Source organism: Bos javanicus, chromosome 10 (genome assembly GCF_032452875.1).
Source record: "Bos javanicus breed banteng chromosome 10, ARS-OSU_banteng_1.0, whole genome shotgun sequence".
Classification (NCBI taxonomy): Eukaryota; Metazoa; Chordata; class Mammalia; order Artiodactyla; family Bovidae; genus Bos; species Bos javanicus.
Genome location: NC_083877.1, coordinates 16,287,519 through 16,306,677, shown reverse-complemented (window position 1 = coordinate 16,306,677; position 19,159 = coordinate 16,287,519). Strand labels below are relative to the sequence as shown.

General features: G+C 37.8%; 1 protein-coding gene across 9 annotated transcripts in view; it reads right to left on the bottom strand.

Annotated features, from left to right (window-relative positions):
• KIF23 (kinesin family member 23) overlaps positions 1–19,159 on the bottom strand; it is a 72,657-nt gene that overhangs the window by 28,718 nt on the left and 24,780 nt on the right. For 5 of the 9 annotated variants that reach the window (XM_061430203.1, XM_061430201.1, XM_061430200.1 and 2 more), the window contains exons 4-10: positions 16,350–16,455; positions 3,734–3,870; positions 3,402–3,511; positions 2,869–3,039; positions 1,119–1,160; positions 332–444; positions 73–194 (exon numbers count right to left, since the gene is read on the bottom strand). In XM_061430203.1, coding sequence (XP_061286187.1) covers positions 73–194; positions 332–444; positions 1,119–1,160; positions 2,869–3,039; positions 3,402–3,511; positions 3,734–3,870; positions 16,350–16,455 — 801 coding nt within the window. Of the gene's footprint in view, positions 1–72; positions 195–331; positions 445–1,118; positions 1,161–2,868; positions 3,040–3,401; positions 3,512–3,733; positions 3,871–16,084; positions 16,159–16,349; positions 16,456–19,159 lie in introns of those variants that run through there. The other 4 variants (XM_061430202.1, XM_061430205.1, XM_061430207.1 and 1 more) reach the window with 2 other exon arrangements.

Below are 19,159 nucleotides of genomic sequence, written 5' to 3'. Positions count from 1 at the left end.
CCTTCATGATTTAACCCTAATTCCTAAATTAAGGATTCAGAACAGGAAAAACTCCACACATTAAACCTTTACCTGTAAGACGTTGTCTCCATCTGCATCCAAGGGAGCCTGAACTAATTTAATGTTGAACACACTATGGGAACGGCTCGACTCATGATTCAAATGTGTGTTAGCAATTCGTCGCTTTTTCTGGCCTACAGTGACAGAGAAATCATTGCTCATTTCAGTGTATATACTTTCTACCCAACTAAAAAGTATTGTCAGTAGAGTAGCAACTTTCAGGATTATATTTATCACTTTATATATTTGTACTTCTAACTCTGCTTCTAACCTCTCCAGAAAACTTCAAAAGCCTCCTCAGTAGATTTCACTTCTACTTCTGTACATCCTGCAACGTACATGTTATGGTTCTTGTCTTCACGAAGCAGTTTAGATTGTGGAGGTCTAGGGGAAAGAAAAAAACATTCGTTTCCTAAACTATCCCAGGACTTAAGGACTAAAATGTCAGGCAACATGATATCCATTCTTACAATGGGAATAAGCCTAAGCAAGACTCCAGAAGAATATTACACTTGGATAAGAATAAGGATACACAGTTAAGATTAGTTACATAACAGGAATCTATTTTGTTATAAAAGCTTTGCTCTAATTGATTCCTACAAAGCACATGAAACAACACTTACTAATCAGAGATCACAGTAGTGGTAAGCACCATCACATGCAAAGGTTAAGCATCAAAATCTAGCATTTTCTTAATTTTAAAAGATCAACAGATTGAGCTGGTTCTGTCAACAACAAAACAAATTCAGAAGGAGTTTGGTATATACCAGGAGTGGCAATCCTTTCAAAGTGGCTGGTCAAGTTTTACTCTTAAGGTAGGATGAAGATGGGGAAGATGCTGCCTGTTTGGCCTCAGTCGTGTGAATAGTTGGGGCAGAAACAGTCACCAGCCACCATTATTCAGCCAATGGCAGATTTCTCAGGAAGAAGGGACTTAGATAAGGTAGCAGCCGGCCCAGGACCAATGAAAAATCACCTACATGCGAACATGCCACAAATGCCAACCACTAGTATAACTGCACCCTTCTCCTTAAGAAAAGAGTCAACACATCACATACACAAAATCTGTGTTCCTCATGGGTGTGCTGCAACTGTTCCACCTACCAAAGGAATAAGGCAGACGTTACTGTTTCTACAGCAGCCATCTCATAACAACACATTCAGTCTAGAGTATGTGACAGTTACAATGAGTCATATCTTTAAAATTCTCCTTCATTGCATCAAAAACTAAACCTTAAATCAGCTCAAAAAAAAAAAAACAAAACAGGTTAAACACCACCCTAACAAAATGAATTCACTGCCAAATAAGCACCCTGTGAGTTCATTCAAGGTGTTACCAGGAAGGTTACAAGGCATACAGTCACATTTGTCAGTCATTTACATAATATAAACAAGATAGGCTTCTTAGAAAACAATCTCATTTGGAACAGATCAAACAGAAACTTGGTACATGTGCAGAGTGAAAGTGATTGGTAGCAACAAATGACATCAAAAAAGTTTAGGAAACTGGTACACACAACTGACACTTTGAAACAAGTAATTAGTCTGTGGTGGTTTAGTTGACAAGTCATGTCAACTCTTAGGACCCCACGGACTATAGCCTGCCAGGCTCCTCTGTCCATAGGATTTCCCGGGCAAGAATACTGGAGTGGGTTGCTATTTCCTTCTCCAGGGGATCCGTCCAACCCAGGGATCGAACCCAGGTCTCCTGCATTGCAGGCGGATTCTTTACCAAGTGAGCCACCAGGGAAGCCTGATAATAATTTCGTCTATAAACACTAAGTATTTAATATAAATACTAAGTTAAAAAGTAATTCATCTATAAAATAGTCTATAAACTCTTTAATATAAATATTATATTTATAATATAAAGTGGATATACTGACACCTCAGTGTAATGGTTTTCCAAATCTAGCTGTTCCTTCAATAATATCTGACTGAGTCATATACGCAAATGTTAAATATATAATACAGGTCTTCACATTATTCACGTCTTAAGAGGCCCTAACAGATAGCATTGAAGACAAGCATTTAGCTGAAGACTATGAACAAGGTACTGTTATTAGACGTGAGACTCTGGAGTCCACTCTGGCACAGAGGTAACATGTAATGCAGACTGTAGCTGGCCTTCAGTCTCAGCAGGGCAAGACCCAAGGAAATCTAAGGCACAGTCTTTTAACTCTGGTGCAATGACAATACGGATGTCGCTTCTTATTAATCAATGATGGAAGGTATGTGACTATGAGCTGTGCAGACAGCAGCTTTAGGCTCCATTCTGTGGAGATCACCAGGACACAGATTACAGGCTGCAAATTCCCAACATTAAGTGTTAGGTTCTTGAAAGGTAGCCCCAAGGCACATCTATAGGGACACTTATTTATACAATTAAGATCTTTCTCAAAATATAGCCTAGGGCCAAGAGTTTTTAAAAGTAAAGTGAAAGTGAAGTCGCTCAGTCATGACTCTTTGCGACCCTCTGGACTATAGCCCACCAGGCTCCTCCATCCATGGGATTCTCCAGGCAAGAATACTGGAGTGGGTTGCCATTTCCTTCTCCAAAAGTAAAGTCTAAAGCAAATATTCTCCTTAGATGCTTTAACCACTGGTTTTCCTAATACAACTAACTATATATCAAGTAAATAACAGAACTATTCACCACACACCAACTGCATGATATATGAGTTATATTTCATTTTTAAAACAGAAGTAAGCTTTATCCCCATTTATAGCTGAGGAAACTAAGGTCACTGATGTGAAGTGACTTCGTCAAGGTTAGTCAGCTAAGAAGGGACTCTCTCCACTACTTACTTAGGCTTTATGGGATCAAATGGCACCTCTTCCAATAGATCATATATATAATTATTATATATTTCAATATAAGAGACAAATACACCATAGACACTATCTTCATCAACCTCTTCTGCTTTGCAAAATTCTTGTACATTTATCATATCTGCAAACTCTGGATCTACTTGTCGTCTGAAAAAAGAAAAAAAAAGTCTCAATCTCATCTTACACATTATGAGAAATGACCTCTATTACAAGCAAGAATGCACAGAGCAACTTTATTCATACTCATGGCTGGGCCAACGTTCTCCCATGTCTTCCCAGATACACGGCACAGACTTTTACACCTTCTTTCACCCCGAGTGGCACCTTTTCCCTACACAGTGATTCAAGAGCAGTGCATTCAAAACCAAATAGAACATCTGAGCAAAAATAATTAAGAACATCCCTCAACTTTTATCTCACTAAAGTCAATTGTCAGACCAACTTCTCCACTTCTGACCTGACCAGACAGGGTTCCCATGAGGCCAGAATTAAAACATATAATTACTTACTTGCTAGAGGGGGTCTTTGGATTGGGTGTGGCTTCTCTCTTCTGCCGTTCTAATAAAGCATCAACTTCACATTGTATATCCATACTATTCCTATCATTAGATTTAAAAACCTTGAAGTGAGGGCAAAAATCAGACCATAATTTTTAGACTTTGTCATAAATAGTAAGAAATATATTTAAGAAACAAGACAGTTAACATTTAAACACATTTAAGGTTTTAAAAGGTATTCAGCGCCTTAGCTCTCCCTTAATAATTATATTCACAGGTATTTTAGCACCTATGTCTTTTAGTGAGAGTCACAATACAATTTAAAAAAAACCACACACACTTACATATCGTTTAGCTTGAAATGACCCTATACTGTTAAAGAGCATGTCCAAACAGCGAGGAAGCAGCCCTCCTTCCCCTGGAGAACCAGTCATAGTGTGAGTTTTTCCGCTTCCCGTCACACCATATGTAAAAAGGAGACCTACAACATAACAAGCCACAATTATATAGTGAAAGTCACAATGGGTTGTATCTTAAAAGTTCTTCACTTATAATATTTCTAATACTGTATTAGAAAACACTTAATATTAACTACTCGATACCTCAATAAATAAGGTAAATGCTGACAACACAAATGGAGAAATCACAGTAAAACAGTAATAGGGAGCCTCTGACAGCCCACTTACATCAGTGGACAGACCATCCACACAGAAAATCAATAAGGAAACACAGGCCTTATATGACACTTCTCACCAGAGACTTAACTGATATTTATAGAACATCCTGTCCAAAAGCAACAGAATACACATTCGTCGCAGGTGCGCATGAAACATTTTCCAGGATAGATTATATGCTGGATAACAAAATAAGTCTCAGTAAATTTAAGAAAATTGAAATCATATCAGACATCTTTTCTGACCACAACACTAGAAGATTAGAAATCGATCACAAGAAAAAAAACTGTCAAAAAAACCCAAACAAGTGGAGGCTAAACGATGCTACTAAACAACTGATAGATCACTGAAGAAATCAGAAAATCAAAGAATACCTGAAGATAAATGACAACAAAAACATAATAATTAAAAACCTATGTGATGCAGGAAAAGCAGTTCTAACAGGGAAGTTTATAGCAATACAGTCTTACCTCAGAAAACAAGAAAAATCTCAAACAACTTACCCTTACACCTAAAGCAACTTTGTTGCTCAGTCGGTAAAGAATCTGCCTGCAATGCAGGAGACCCAGGTTCAATTCCTGGGTCGGGAAGATCCCCTGGAGAAGGAAATGGCAACCCACTCCAGTATTCTTGCCTGGAGAATCCCATGGACAGAGGAGCCTGACAGGCTACAGTCCATGCGGTCACAAGAGTCAGACACGACTTAGCAACTAAACCACCACCATCACCACCAAAACAACTAGAAAAAGAACAACCAAAACCCAAATCAAGTAGAACAAAAGAATTTATAAAGATTAGAGCAGAATTAAATAGAGATGAAGAAAACAACAGAAAGGAGCAATGAAACTAAAATCTGGTTTGCTGACCAATCACAAGTACTAAAATTGAAACTGACTGGAAAAATCCCAAACAAAAAAGTCCAGAAACAGATGGCTTCACAGGCAAATATCAAACATTTAAAGAAGAGTTTGTATCTATCCCTCTGAAACTATCCCAAAAAAATTGCAGAAGAAATAATCCCATTCTATTAGGCCATTATAATCCTGATAAAAAAGTCAAGAATACCTCAAAAAAAAAATTACACAGATGAATACGCTGCTCATCTCTTGATAAACAAAGACACAAAAATCCTCAGCAAAGTACTAGCAAAGCAAACCTAACAATACATTAAAAGCATCACACACCATGATCAAGAGGGATTTATCCCAGGTATGCAATGATTTTTCAATATCCGCAGATCAGTCAGTGTGATACACTACATTAACAAACTGAATAAAAGCCATATATATGATCATCTCAATAGGTGCAGAAATGCCTTTGAAAAAATTCAGCAAGCATTTGATAAACTGTCCAGAAAGTGGGTACTAAGGGAACACAATAAAGGCCATATGTGAAAAACCTACAGCTAACGTCACTTACTCAATGGTGAAAAGCGGAATGAATTCCCATTAAGAAGCTCAGGAACAAGAAAAGGATGTCCACTATCACCAGTTTTATTCAACATAGTTTTGGAAGTCCTAACCACAGAAAACAGGGAAGAAGAAGAAATAAAAGGAATCCAAACTGGAAAAGAAGATCCAGCAATCCCACTACTGGGAATACACCTGGAGAAAACTGTAACTCAAAAAGATACATGCCCCTCAGTGTTTACTGCAGGACTATTTACAATAGCCAGGATGTGGAAACAACCTAAATGTCCATCAACAGAGGAAGAGATAAAGAAATTGTGGTATACAAACACATGGAATATTACTCAGCCATTAAAATGCATGAAATAATGCCATGTGCATAATATTGATGGGCCTGTAGATTATCAGACTAAGTGAAGCTAAGTCAAATATCACATGATATTGCTTATATGCAGAATCTAAAAAAAAATAAAAATGATAAATGTACCTACTTACAAAACAAACAAACTCACAGGCTTAGAAAACAAACTTAACAAGGTTACCAAAGGGAAGGGGTAAATTGGTATTTTGGGATTGACATATAAACACTGCTTATTTAAAATAGATAACCAACAAGGACCTACTATATAGCACAGGGAACTCTAGTCAGTATTATGTAATAACCTAAACTGGGAAAGAACCTGAAAAAGAACAGATACAAGTATACGCAGAAGTGAACCACTTTGCTGTACACTAACATGACATTCTTAATCAACTACACTCCAATATAAAATATAAACTTTAAAAAGAGGACTGAATCAGGAAGAAATAGAAAATATAAACAGACCAATAATAACCAAATAGATTAAATCAGTAATCATAAACCTTCCAACAGAGAAAACCCGAGGACAAGATGGTTACACTGAAGAATTCTACCAAACATTTAAAGAGTCACCAACATCAGTCCTTCTCGAGCTCTTCACAAAAATTTGAGAAGGGAACTTTCAAACTCATTCTATGAGGCCAGCATTAACCTGAAACCAAAGCCCGGTAATGACACCGCAGGAAATGAGAACTACAGACCCGACATCCCTGATGAATATAGGAACAGGAAGTCTCGACAAAGTATCAGCAAACTGAATTCAAGAACAGTTAAAAATAATTATACATAACAACCAAGTGGGATTTATGCCTTGAATGTAAGGATGGTTCAATGTAAGGAATTCAATAAACATATTAATAAAAGATAAAATCACATGATCATCTCAATAGATGCAGAAAAACAATTTGACAAAATACAACATTCTTTCATGATAAAAACCCTAAGCAGATTGGGTACAGAAGAAACATACCTAAACACAATGAAGTTTCTGAATAAAATTTTAAAACTACCTTGAAAAGATATTTACACCCCCCATTCATTTCAGAATTATTTACAATAGCCAAGACGTGGAAACAACCTAAGCATCCACAAACCAATGGACAAAGAAATATGTTATATAAACACAATGGAATATTATTCAGCTGTAATAAGGAAAGGGCTTCCCTGGTGGCTCAGCTGGAAAGAATGTGTGTGCAATGTAGGAGACCTGGGTTCGATCCCTGGATTGGGAAGATACCCTGGAGAAGGGAACAGCTACCACTCCAGTATTTTGGCCTGGAGAATTCCATAGACTGTATAGTCCATGGGGTCACAAAGAGTCGGACACAAGTGAGTGACTTTCACTTTCATAATAAGGAATAAAATCTTGCCATTTGAGACAACCTGGATAAACCTTGAGCACATTATGCTAAGTGAGCTAAGTCAAACAAGTACTCTGATGTCACTTATTTGTGGAATTTTATAAAGCCAAACTTGTAAAAATCAAGTAAAACAGGGGTTACTTGGGAACAGTAAGTGGGAGGAGAGAAGAGATGTTAAGTTTACTACTTACAACAAGGGTAAATAAGACCTAGAGATATAATGCACAGTACAGTGAATATAGACAACAGTACTATATTATAATGGAGATAGAAATAGCAACCCACTCCAGTATTCTTGCCTGAGAAATCCTGGCAAGAGGAGCCTGGCAGGCTACAGCCCATGGGTCACAAAGAGTTGGACACGACTTAGTGACTGCTGCTGCTGCTGCTAAGTCACTTCAGTTGTGTCTGACTCTGTGCAACCCCAGAGATGGCAGCCCACCAGGCTCTCCCGTCCCTGGGATTCTCCAGGCAAGAACACCGGAGTGGGTTGCCATTCCCTTCTCCAGTGCATGAAAGTGAAAAGTGAAAGGGAAGTCACTCAGTCGTGTCCAACTCTTAGCGACCCCATGGACTGCAGCTTACCAGGCTCCTCCGTCCATGGGATTTTCCAGGCAAGAGTACTGGAGTGGGGTGCCACTGCCTTCTCCGTAGTGACTAAACAACTGTATTACAAATATCCAACTAGCTAAGAGACTAGAACTTAATTATTCCAACTACTAAAAAGAAAGAATAATTATGAAATATGATAGAGGTGCTAATTATTGGTACAATGGCAATCACATTACAATATATAAATGATCTAATTATACATATAAGGTGCTGTAACCTTATAAATATATACAAATTATATTATCATTTAATATATTTATATTAATATATTAAATATTAATATTAATATATTAATATATTATCATTATATTTCAATTAAAAAGATAAGTAGCTTTTTGCAATTGTTAAAAAAAAAAGCACTAGAAAATACAAGAATAATCTCAAGTAAAGAACATAACCTGATATCAAAAGCAACTAGAGAAAGAACAAACAGAACTCAGAGTAGAAAGAAAGAGAAATCATAAAGGTTGGAGCAGAAATAAATGAAACAGAGATGAAGAAAACAACAGAAAAGAACAATGAAACTAAAGGTGGTTATTTGAAAAGGTATACAAAATTCACAAACCTATGGCCAGACTCCTCATGAAAAAAAGGGAGAGGGATCAAATCAAGAAAATTACAATTGAAATAGGAGACTAGAGAAATATATACAATCAGAAGAGACTACCACAATTAAGTGTTTGCCAATAAAATGGGTAACATAGAAGAAATGGACAAATTCTTAGAAAGGCATAATCTCCCAAGACTAACCAGGAAGAAACAGAAAATATGAAAAAACCAATCATAAGTACTGAAATTGAAACTGTGATTAAAACCTCCAGCAAACAAAAGTCCAGAACCGCACGGCCTCACTGGAAAATTCTATCACACATTAAGGGAAGTGTTAACACCTATCCTTCTGAAAATATTCCAAAAAAACTGCAGTTAGGAACACTCCCAAACTCATTCAACAAGGCCACCACTCACCCTGACATCAAAACTAGACAAGGATACCACAGAAAAAGAGAAAATTACAGGCCATTATCTTTGATGAATAAGGTCACAAAAATTCTCAACAAAATACTAGCAAACTGAAATCCGACAACATATTAAAAAAGTCATAGAGCATGATCAAGTTGGATTCATCCCAGGATTCCAAGAATGATTCAACATACATAAAATCAATGTGATACACATTAATAAAAGAAAGGACCAAAGCCACATGATTATCTCAATAGCTGCAGAAAAAGCATTTGACAAAATTCAATATCCATTCATGATAAAAATCCTTCTGAAACTGGGTACAGAGGGAACATATCTCAATATAATAAAAACTATTTATGACAAACCCACAGAAAATGGTGAAAAGCTGAATGAAAGCCTTCCCACTAAAATCTGGAATAAGACAAGGATGTCCACTCTCACCACTTCTCTTCAACATAGGATTGGAAGTGCTAGTCAAAGCAATCAGACAAGAAAAAGAAATAAAAAGCAATTACATTGGTTAGAAAGAGGTAAATTGTCATTATACACAGATGACATGATAACATATACAGAAAACCCTAAAGTGGTTTTTCCACACAAAACCACTAGAACTGATAAACAAATTCAGTAAGGTAGCTGCTGCTGCTGCTGCTGCTGCTGCTGCTGCTGAGTCGCTTCAGTCATGTCCGACTCTGTGCGACCCCATAGACAGCAGCCCACCAGGCTCCGCCATTCCTGGGATTCTCCAGGCAAGAACACTGGAGTGGGTGGCCATTGCCTTCTCCAGTGCATGAAAGTGAAAAGTGAAAGGGAAGTCGCTCAGTCATGTCCGACTCTTCACGACCCCATGGACTACAGCCTACCAGGCTCCTCCATCCATGGGATTTTCTAGGCAAGAGTACTGGAGTGGGTGGCCATTGCCTTCTCCAGAGTAAGGTAGCAGGATACAAGATTAATCTTGTATCCATACAGATATCAGTTGCATTTCTTTACACTAACAATGAAATAGCAAAAAGTGAATGTAAATAAACAAGAAATGGAGGGACTGGGAAGCCTGGCATGCTGTATATAGTCCATGGGGTTGTGAAGAGTTGGACATGACTTGGCATCTGAACAACAACAAATAAACAATCCCTTTTAACTCACACCAAAAAACAAAATGCTTAGGAATGAATATCACCAAGGAGGTGAAAGACATATGCTGAGAGCTATAAAACATTAATAAAGAAAACTAAAGATGATTCAAAGAAATAGAAAGATATATCCCATGGTCTTGGATTGGAAAAACTAATTTTTCTAAAAGAGCCAGACTACCCAAAGCAATCTACAGATTTAATGTGACTTCTATTAAACTACCAATGGTACTTTTCACAAAAATAGAACAAATAATACTAAAATTAACATGAAACCAAAAGACCCAGAATTGCCAAAGCAATCCTGAGGAAAAAGAACAAAGCAAGAGACATAACTCTCTCAGACTTCAGACAATACTACAAGGCTACAGTAATCAAAACAACAGGATATTGGCACGAAAACAGATCGGTGGATCAATGGAACAAAATAGAGAACCCCAAAGCAAACCCACACACCTATAAACAATTAATCTTTTTTTACCAACTAATCTTTGATAAAGGAAGCAAGAATATACAATGGAGAAAAGACAGTGTCTGTGGCAAGTGGTGTTGGGAAAGAGGACAGCCACATGTAAACTGATGAAGAAAGAACATACCCTTACACCATACACAAAAATAAACTTGAAATGGCTTAATAATATAACTAATAGTAAGACACTGGGAGTTCCCTAGTGGTCTACTGATTAGGATTTGGAGCTTTCACTGTGGTGGCCCAGGTTCAATCCCTGGTTGGAAAACTCCTGCATGCCACATGGAATGGCCAGAAAGCAAACAAAATAAGAGGATATCATAAAACTTCTAGAAGAGAACATAGGCAAGATGTTTTTGACATAAACAGTAACAAATGTTTTCTTGGGTTAGTCTCCCAAGGCAATAAAAATAAAAGCAAAAAGAAACAAATGGGACCTAACCAAACTTACAAGTTTTGCACGGAAAAGGAAACCATCAACAAAATGAAAAGACAACCAACAGACTGGGAGAAAACATTTGCAAAAATTGTGACCAACAAGGGATATATCTCCAAAATACAAACAACCCATGCACCCTGTTTATTTAACTTATATGCAGAGTATATCATGTGACGTGACAGGCTGGATGAAGCACAAGCTGGAATCAAGATTGCAGGGAGAAATATCAATAACCTCAGATATGCAGGTGACACCATCCTTATAACAGAAAGCAAAAAGGAACTAAAGAGCCTCTTGAAGGTGAAAGAGGAGTGAAAAAGCTGGCTTAAAACACAACAATCAAAAAAACTAAGATCATGGAATCTGATCCCATCACTTCATGGCGAACAGATAGGGAAACAATGGAAACAGTGAGAGACTTAATTTTCTTGGGCTCCAAAATCACTGTAGATGGTGACTGCAGCCATGAAATTAAAAGACGCTTGCTCCTTGGAAGAAAAGCTGTGACAAACCTAGACAGTGCATTAAAAAGCAGACATTACTTTGCCAAGAAAAGTCCATATAGTCAAAGCTATGGTTTTTCCAGTAGTCATGTATGGATGTGAGAGATGGACCATAAAGAAGGCTGAGCGCCAAAGAACTGATGCTCTTGAACTGTGGTGTGGGAGAAGACTCTTGAGAGTCCCTTGGACAGTAAGGAGATCCAACCAGTCCATCCTAAAGGAAATCAGTCCTGAATATTCATTGGAAGGACTGATGCTGAAGCTCCAATACTTTGCCCACATGATGCAAAGAGCCAACTTCACTGGAAAAGACCCTGATGCTGGGAAAGATTGAAGGCAGGAGGAGAAGGGGACGACAGAGGATGAGATGGTTGGATGGCATCACTGACTCAATGGACATGAGTCTGAGCAAGCTCCGGGAGATGGTGAAGGACAGGGAGGCCTGGCGTGCGGCAGTCCGTGGGGTCACAGAGCAGACACAACAGAGCAACTGAACAACATGCATCTCTTTTACAAAAACAACCAACCCAATCACAGAACGGACAGAAGACCTAAGTAGACATCTCCCCGAAGACGACATACAGATGGCCAAGAGGCACATGAAAAGATCATCAGCATCACTAGTCATTAGAGAAATGCAATTCAGAACTACAATAAGGTACCACGTCACACCAGTCAGAATGGCCCTCATCAAGAAGTCTACAAACAACAAATGCTGGAGAGGGTCTGGAGAAAAGAGAACCCTTCTATATTGTTGGTGGGTTTGTAAACTGGTATACCACTAAGGAGAACAGTATGGAGGTTACTTAAAAGCCTAAATTAGAGCCATTATAGGATGCAGCAATCCCATTCCTGGACATATATCTAAAGAAAACCGTGTTTTGAAAGGATACATGCACCCCAGTGTTCATGGTTTACAATAGCCAAGACATGGAAACAACATAAATGTTCACTGACAGATGAATAGATAAAGACATGGTGTACACACATACATACACAGAGATACTGGAATATCACTCAGCCACACACACACACAAAAAAGAATGAAACAATGCCACTGCAGCAACAAGGATGGATTTAGAGATGACCATACTAAGTCAGAAAAAGACAAATAACATGATAAAACTTACATGTGGAATTGAAATATGACACAGATCAACATATCTACAAAACAGAAACAGACTCACAGATATAGAGAACAGATTAGGGAAGGAGGAGGAGTTTGGAGTTAGCAGAGGCAAATTATTATACATAGGATGGATGAACAAGGTCCTATTATATAGCACAAGGAAATACATTTACTATCCTGGGACAAACCATAACTGAAAATATAAAAAAGAATATATATGTGTATAACTGAGTCACTCTGCAGTACAGAAGAAATTAACATAACATTGTAAATCAACTATACGTCATTTAAAAAAAAAAAAAGGCACTCCCAACAAACAAAAGTCCAAGACCAGACAGTTTCACAGGAGAATTCTATCAAATGTTTAGAGAATAGTTAACATCTATTCTTCTGAAACTCTTCTAAAACAACTGCTGAGAAAGGAACTCTCCCAGACTCATTCTATAAGGCCACTATCATTCTGATACCAAAATCAGAGAAGAATTATCACAAAAAAGAAAATTACAGGCAAAGATGACTGAGGAGTATAGATGCAAAAATTCTCAACCAAATACTAGCAAAGCACAACCAACAATACGTTATCAACTACAAACTGGCACTTGCCAAGAGCATTTGCCGCCTGAACCCTATGCTGCTTCAGGTGCCAACCTTCAACACCCTCTGAGGGGAATTCAGGGTGGACAGTGAGTCACTCTGTGCTCTAGGGAAACTGGTGGAAAAGGTCTTTAGATAGTTAGATATTTTCAGGAACTGATTTCATGATCCAAATCCTTGCCTCTCTTCATATCTAGAAAATCACTAAATCCCTTCATAGTGACATCAGCTGACAACTAGCAGAAAAGCTTTTGTAAAGTAAGCGCTATATTGCACTGAACTTCCTCTTCACCAAAATCTTTATGTTGACTTTCCCCCACTACCTCTTTAAACCGGTCTCTCAGAGCTATCTGAGGTGCTGTCTCCCGGGCTACAGTCCTCATTTTGCCCCAAATAAAATTTAACTCACAACTTTGAAAACTCATCTTTTCAGTCAACACATAAAAAGGATCTTAAACTATTTTCAAGTGGGATTTATCTCAAGGATACAGCATTTTTCAGTTTCCACAAATCAATCAATGTGATTCACCACATTAGCAAACTGAGAAATAAAAATCCTTTGATCATCTCAATAAATGCAAAAAATGCTTTTGTCAAAAACCTCTCCAGAAAGTGGGCATAGAGGGAACACACCTCAACATAATAAAGGCCATATATGACAAACCTGCAGTTTACGCCCGTACTCAATGGTGAAAAGCTGAAAGCATTCCCTCAGGTTAGGAATAAGATGAGGATGTTTACTAACCATTTTTACTTAACATGTGTTAGAAGTCCTAGCCACAATCCAAGAAGAAACGAAAAAGAAGTCCAGAAGGAAAAGAAGTAAAACTGTCACTGTTTGAAGATGATATGATGACACAGAAAATCCTAAAGATGCTACCAGAAAACTACTATAGCTCCTCAATGAATCTGGTAAAGTTGCAGGATACAAAATTAATACACAGAAATCTCTTGCATTCCTATACACTAACAATGAAAGACTAGAAAGAGAAATTAAGGAAATAATCCCATTTACTATCACATCAAAAAGAATAAACCTAGGACTGAACCTACCTTGGTAGGCAAAAGATCTGTACTTTGAAAACTGTAAGACACTGAAGAAAGAAATTGAAGATGACACAAATGGCAAGTTATACCCTGTTCTTGGATTGGAAGAATCAATATTGTCAAAATGACTATACTACCCAAGGCAATCTACAGATTCAATGCAGTTTCTCTCAAATTTCCAACGGCATTTTTCATAAAACTAAAACAAAAATTTTCTTTACATTTATACAGAAACACAAAACACCCCAATAGTCAAAGCAATCCTTTGAAAGAAAAACAAAGTGGGAGCAATCAGGCTCCCTGACTTCAGACTATACTACAAACCTACAGAAATCAAAATGGTACAATACTCGCACACACAAAAAAACACAATTATAGGTCAAAGGAACAGGAAAGAAAGCCTAGAAACACACACCTATGGTCAATTTGCGACAAAGGAGGCAAGAATGTATAATGGAGAAAAGGGTCTCTTCAATAAGTGGTGCTGAGAAAACTTGACAGCTACATGTAAAAAAAAAAAAAAATGAAATTAGAATATTCTCCAACACCATACACAAAAATAAACTCAAAATAGATTAAAGACCTAAATGTAAGGCCAAATGCTATAAAGCTCTTAGAGGAAAACATAAGCAGCACACACTCTGACATAAATCAGTGAGATAACTTTTGGACCCACCTTCAAGGGTAATAAAAACAAAAATAAATGGGACCTAGTTAAAATGTAAATCTTTTGCACAGTAAAGGAAACCATTTACAAATTGAAAAAACAACCAACAGACTGGGAGAAAACATTTGTAAATGATGTGACCAACAAGAGATTAATCTCCAAGATACAGTTCATGCAGCTCTACATCCAAAACAATCAAATAAAAAACGGGCAGAAGACCTAAATAGACATTTCCCCAAAGAAGATATACAGATGGCCAAGAGGCACATGAAAAGATGCTCAGCATTGCTCGTTATTAGAGAAATGCAAATCAAAACTACAATGAGATATCCCCTCAAACTGGTCAGAATGGCCATCATCAAACAGTCTATACACAATAAATGCTGGAGAGGGCGTGGAGATAAGGGAACCCTCCTGCAGTGTTGGTGGGAATGTAAATTGGTACACCACTAGGAGAACAGTATGGAGATTCCTTAAAAAACTAAAAATAGAGCTACCATAGGATGCAGCAATGCCACTACTGGGGCATATATTCAGAGTAAACTATGGTTTGAAAGGATACATGCACCCCAGTGTTCGCTGCAGCACTGTTTACAATAGCCAGGACATGGAAACAACCTCAAATGTCCATCAACAGATGAATGGATAAAGGCATGGTACATGTATCAAACGGAATATTACTCAGCCATAAAAAGAATGAAATAATGTCATTTGCAGCAACATAGATGGGCCTGGAGATTATCATACTAAGTGAATAAGTAAGTAAATCAGACAGAGAAAGACAAATATCACATGATATCCCTTAGATGTAGAATCTAAAAAAAAAAAAGTATACCAATAAACCTATTTATAAAACAGAAACAGTCTCACAGACTTAGAAAACAAACTTATGATTACCAAAGGTTACCAAAGGAGAGGGATAAATTGGGAGTTTGAGACTGACATACACACACTACTATATTTAAAATAGATAACCAACAAGTACCTACTGTATAGCACAGGGAAATCTACTCAGTATTCTGTAATAATCTATATGGGAAAAGAATCTGAAAAGAATGGATATATGCACAACTGAATCATTTAGCTGTACACCTGAGACTAATACAACAATGCAAATCAACTATGCTGCTGCTGCTGCTAAGTCACTTAAGTCGTGTCCAACTCTGTGTGACCCCATAGACGGCAGCCCACCAGGCTCTGCCGTCCCTGGGATTCTCCAGGCAAGAACACCGGAGTGGGTTGCCATTTCCTCCTCCAATGCATGAAAGTGAAAAGTGAAAGTGAAGTCGCTCAGTCGTGTCTGACTCCCAGCGACCCCATGGACTGCAGCCTACCAGGTTCCTCCATCCATGGGATTTTCCAGGCCAGAGTACTGGAGTGGGGTGCCATCGCCTTCTCCGTAAATCAACTATACTCCAATATGAAATTTAAAAAAAATAAGTGAATTAAAAAATAAAATCAACTGCTCAAAAAAGTAGGTTTAACACAATCCTGATAAATTAACTGAGTTCAAGGCCAAACACAAAGTAAATATGTAAGTATCAAAAAAGTTTTACCAGAAGAGAAAAAGTAAAATTCAGCAAAACTCCAGAATCATACCATTTTTGCCATGAATGAGGTCATCTACCAAGGGATTAGCCACAACATCAAAGAGCTCCTTTTGGGTGGTATGAATGCCAAATACTTGTTTAAATGAATACTGAGTCTGCGGAGAAGGAAAAAATAAAAAGGACATAAATGGAATCGCACTATATCTAGGATAGAAATACATCTGCTTAAACACATTCAGATGTTTCCTTATGAACATGAAAATTAAATCTAGACATGAAAAGAATTAAATCTAGACATGAAAAGAAAAGATATCAATAGACTTTAAACTTGGAACCTTTAAAAAGTCATGACATACTTAAATTATACCAATTATAAACTGGTAAATATTTATGGTTATAGTACTGAAGTATAGTATGGTCACAACTACTGAAGTGTTTTATATACATATATGTATAAAAGTATATAAGGAGAAAAGTCTTAAGTCTACTTATGCTTCATACACTAAGGCTGATTTTGTTTTAATTAAGTGACAAAGAAGATCAAAAGGTATTATAACAATTCAGTCACAGATTTGTGAAAATCCTCAAGCATTACTTCATATACTACTTCACTGCTTTCTTTTTTTTTTTAATAAAGGTGTCATTCTAAAATAGCATAACAGTAAAAAATGAAGAGTTTTGATGTATTACTTTTTTAAAACTAGAAAATAACTGTCAATATAATCTCATCTGAGTTTGTTTTTTTTTTTTTTTTGCCACACTGCAAGGCATGCAGGATCCTAGTTCCCTGATCAGGAATGGAATCCATGCCCTCTGCAGTGGAAGGATTGAGTCTTAACCACTGGACCTGGAGGGAAATCTCTGATCTGTGTTCTAATGTAAAATAAATTTTAAATAATTGTGACCTTTAAAGTACAGTAATACTTCAATTCTCAGATCTTTCAACATATGACATAAAGTATAGCTATACTATCGAAAATATTACCAAACTCCAACTGGAAAATAAGACTAGGGACTCGGGTAAACAAATACATTTCAAGGTAAACTAAAATGACCTAACTGTCCAAAGACTGGAATTCTCTTCTATTTTTATTATTTCCTAGTTTTAGTAGCTTGTAGACATTGCAACTGTTCCTGTAGGTTTCTTGAATTTCTTTGTTTTTGCTCCATGAACATCAATGCTGTTATTTGGTGTGTGAGTATTCACTAGAACTTATTATGGATTATAGCCTTTATCACATGGCCCCTTTTCCCTGTTTTATACCTTTTATCTTAAATTCAACCTGCTCAGATATCAACATCATAACCCTTATGAAAACTATTAGCAGTTTTTTCCCCCAAAAGGAGACCGTATAGATTAGGACTGAAATACATCATCATTATCATAACAATAGCTCACACTTAATACTAATCATGTCTCAAACACTGTCTAGCGTGGACGGAGGAACCTGGTAGGCTGCAGTCCTTAGGGTTGCTAAGAGTCGGACACGACTGAGTGGCTTCACTTTCCCTTTTCACGTTCATGCATTGGAGAAGGAAATGGCAACCCACTCCAGTGTTCTTGCCTGGAGAATCCCAGGGACGGCAGAGCCTGGTGGGCTGCCGTCTATGGGGTCGCACAGAGTCGGACACGACTGAAGCGACAGCAGCAAGCAGCACATCACACACTTACTTCAGCTAACACTCACCTTTGTCCTTATTCCAATGCTATAGAACAGCTTTGAAAATGAAAGTCATTCGGTCGTGTCTGACTCTTTATGATCCCATGAACCTTATAGTCCACGGAATTCTCCAGGCCAGAATACTGGAGTGGGTAGCCTTTCCCTTCTCCAGGGGATCTTCCCAACTCAGGGACTGAACTCAGGTCTCCCACATTGCAGGTGGATTCTTTACCAGCTGAGCCACAAGGGAAGCCCAAGAACACTGGAGTGGGTAGCTTATCACTTCTCCAGCAGATCTTCCCGACCCAGGAATTGAACTGGGGTCTCCTGCATTGCAGGTGGATCCTTTACCAACTGAGCTATGAGGAAAGCCCTTTAGAAAACAGCTTTAGAGTTCACAGAAAGAACAAAGAATCCTGGAACTGAAAGGATACACACAGGATAGTGTGACAGGTCAATGAGATGACCTCCAAGTCTTCATGAACAATACACACTCTCTTCCAGGTGAAGAAAACTGAGGCCAAGAAGGAACTTGCCCAAGCCAATGAAGCTAATTGCTGTCAAAGCCATTTCCATTCTAACATTTTTTCCATTATCCAGTGTTGCCTTCTGTCACAAAACACTGAGAACTTTTAATCCCCACCGAAGCTTTTGTACCATTTACACATACATGAAATTAACTAATAAAAGTAAAATTCAATAAGTCACTTCTCAACTATTTTACATTCTCAAAGCCCTACTCTTCCATGAGCCTTCCCAAACCATTCCTTCATGCTTACTCCATGTTTACTGAGTATCTGGCCAACTGGACACATAAGGTGCATATCCCCTAGAAGTGCATATTTCACCTGAGGAGAGAGACCATAAACAAGTAAATAAGTCTACAGATTGTGATAAGTACTATTAAGGAAGTATAGAGTACAGACCAGGACAGAAGGAGGAATGGTACTACTTCTGATGGGGGTGGTCTGGACAAACTCTTGGAGAAGGTGGTTTAAGCTAAACCTGAGGATGAGGAGCCATCCTGCTAAGAGCTAAGGCAAAAGGCCTGAGGCAGGATTCTGGCTTATCCAAGCAATTCGGGATTGGATGAGTACTAACAGGTGAGGTTAAATAGGATTTTCCCATTTTAAAACTTTATCCTTTAGAAGGCTTTAAAAAGAAAAATGGTGGGAGAGGGTATAAATTAAGAGTTTGG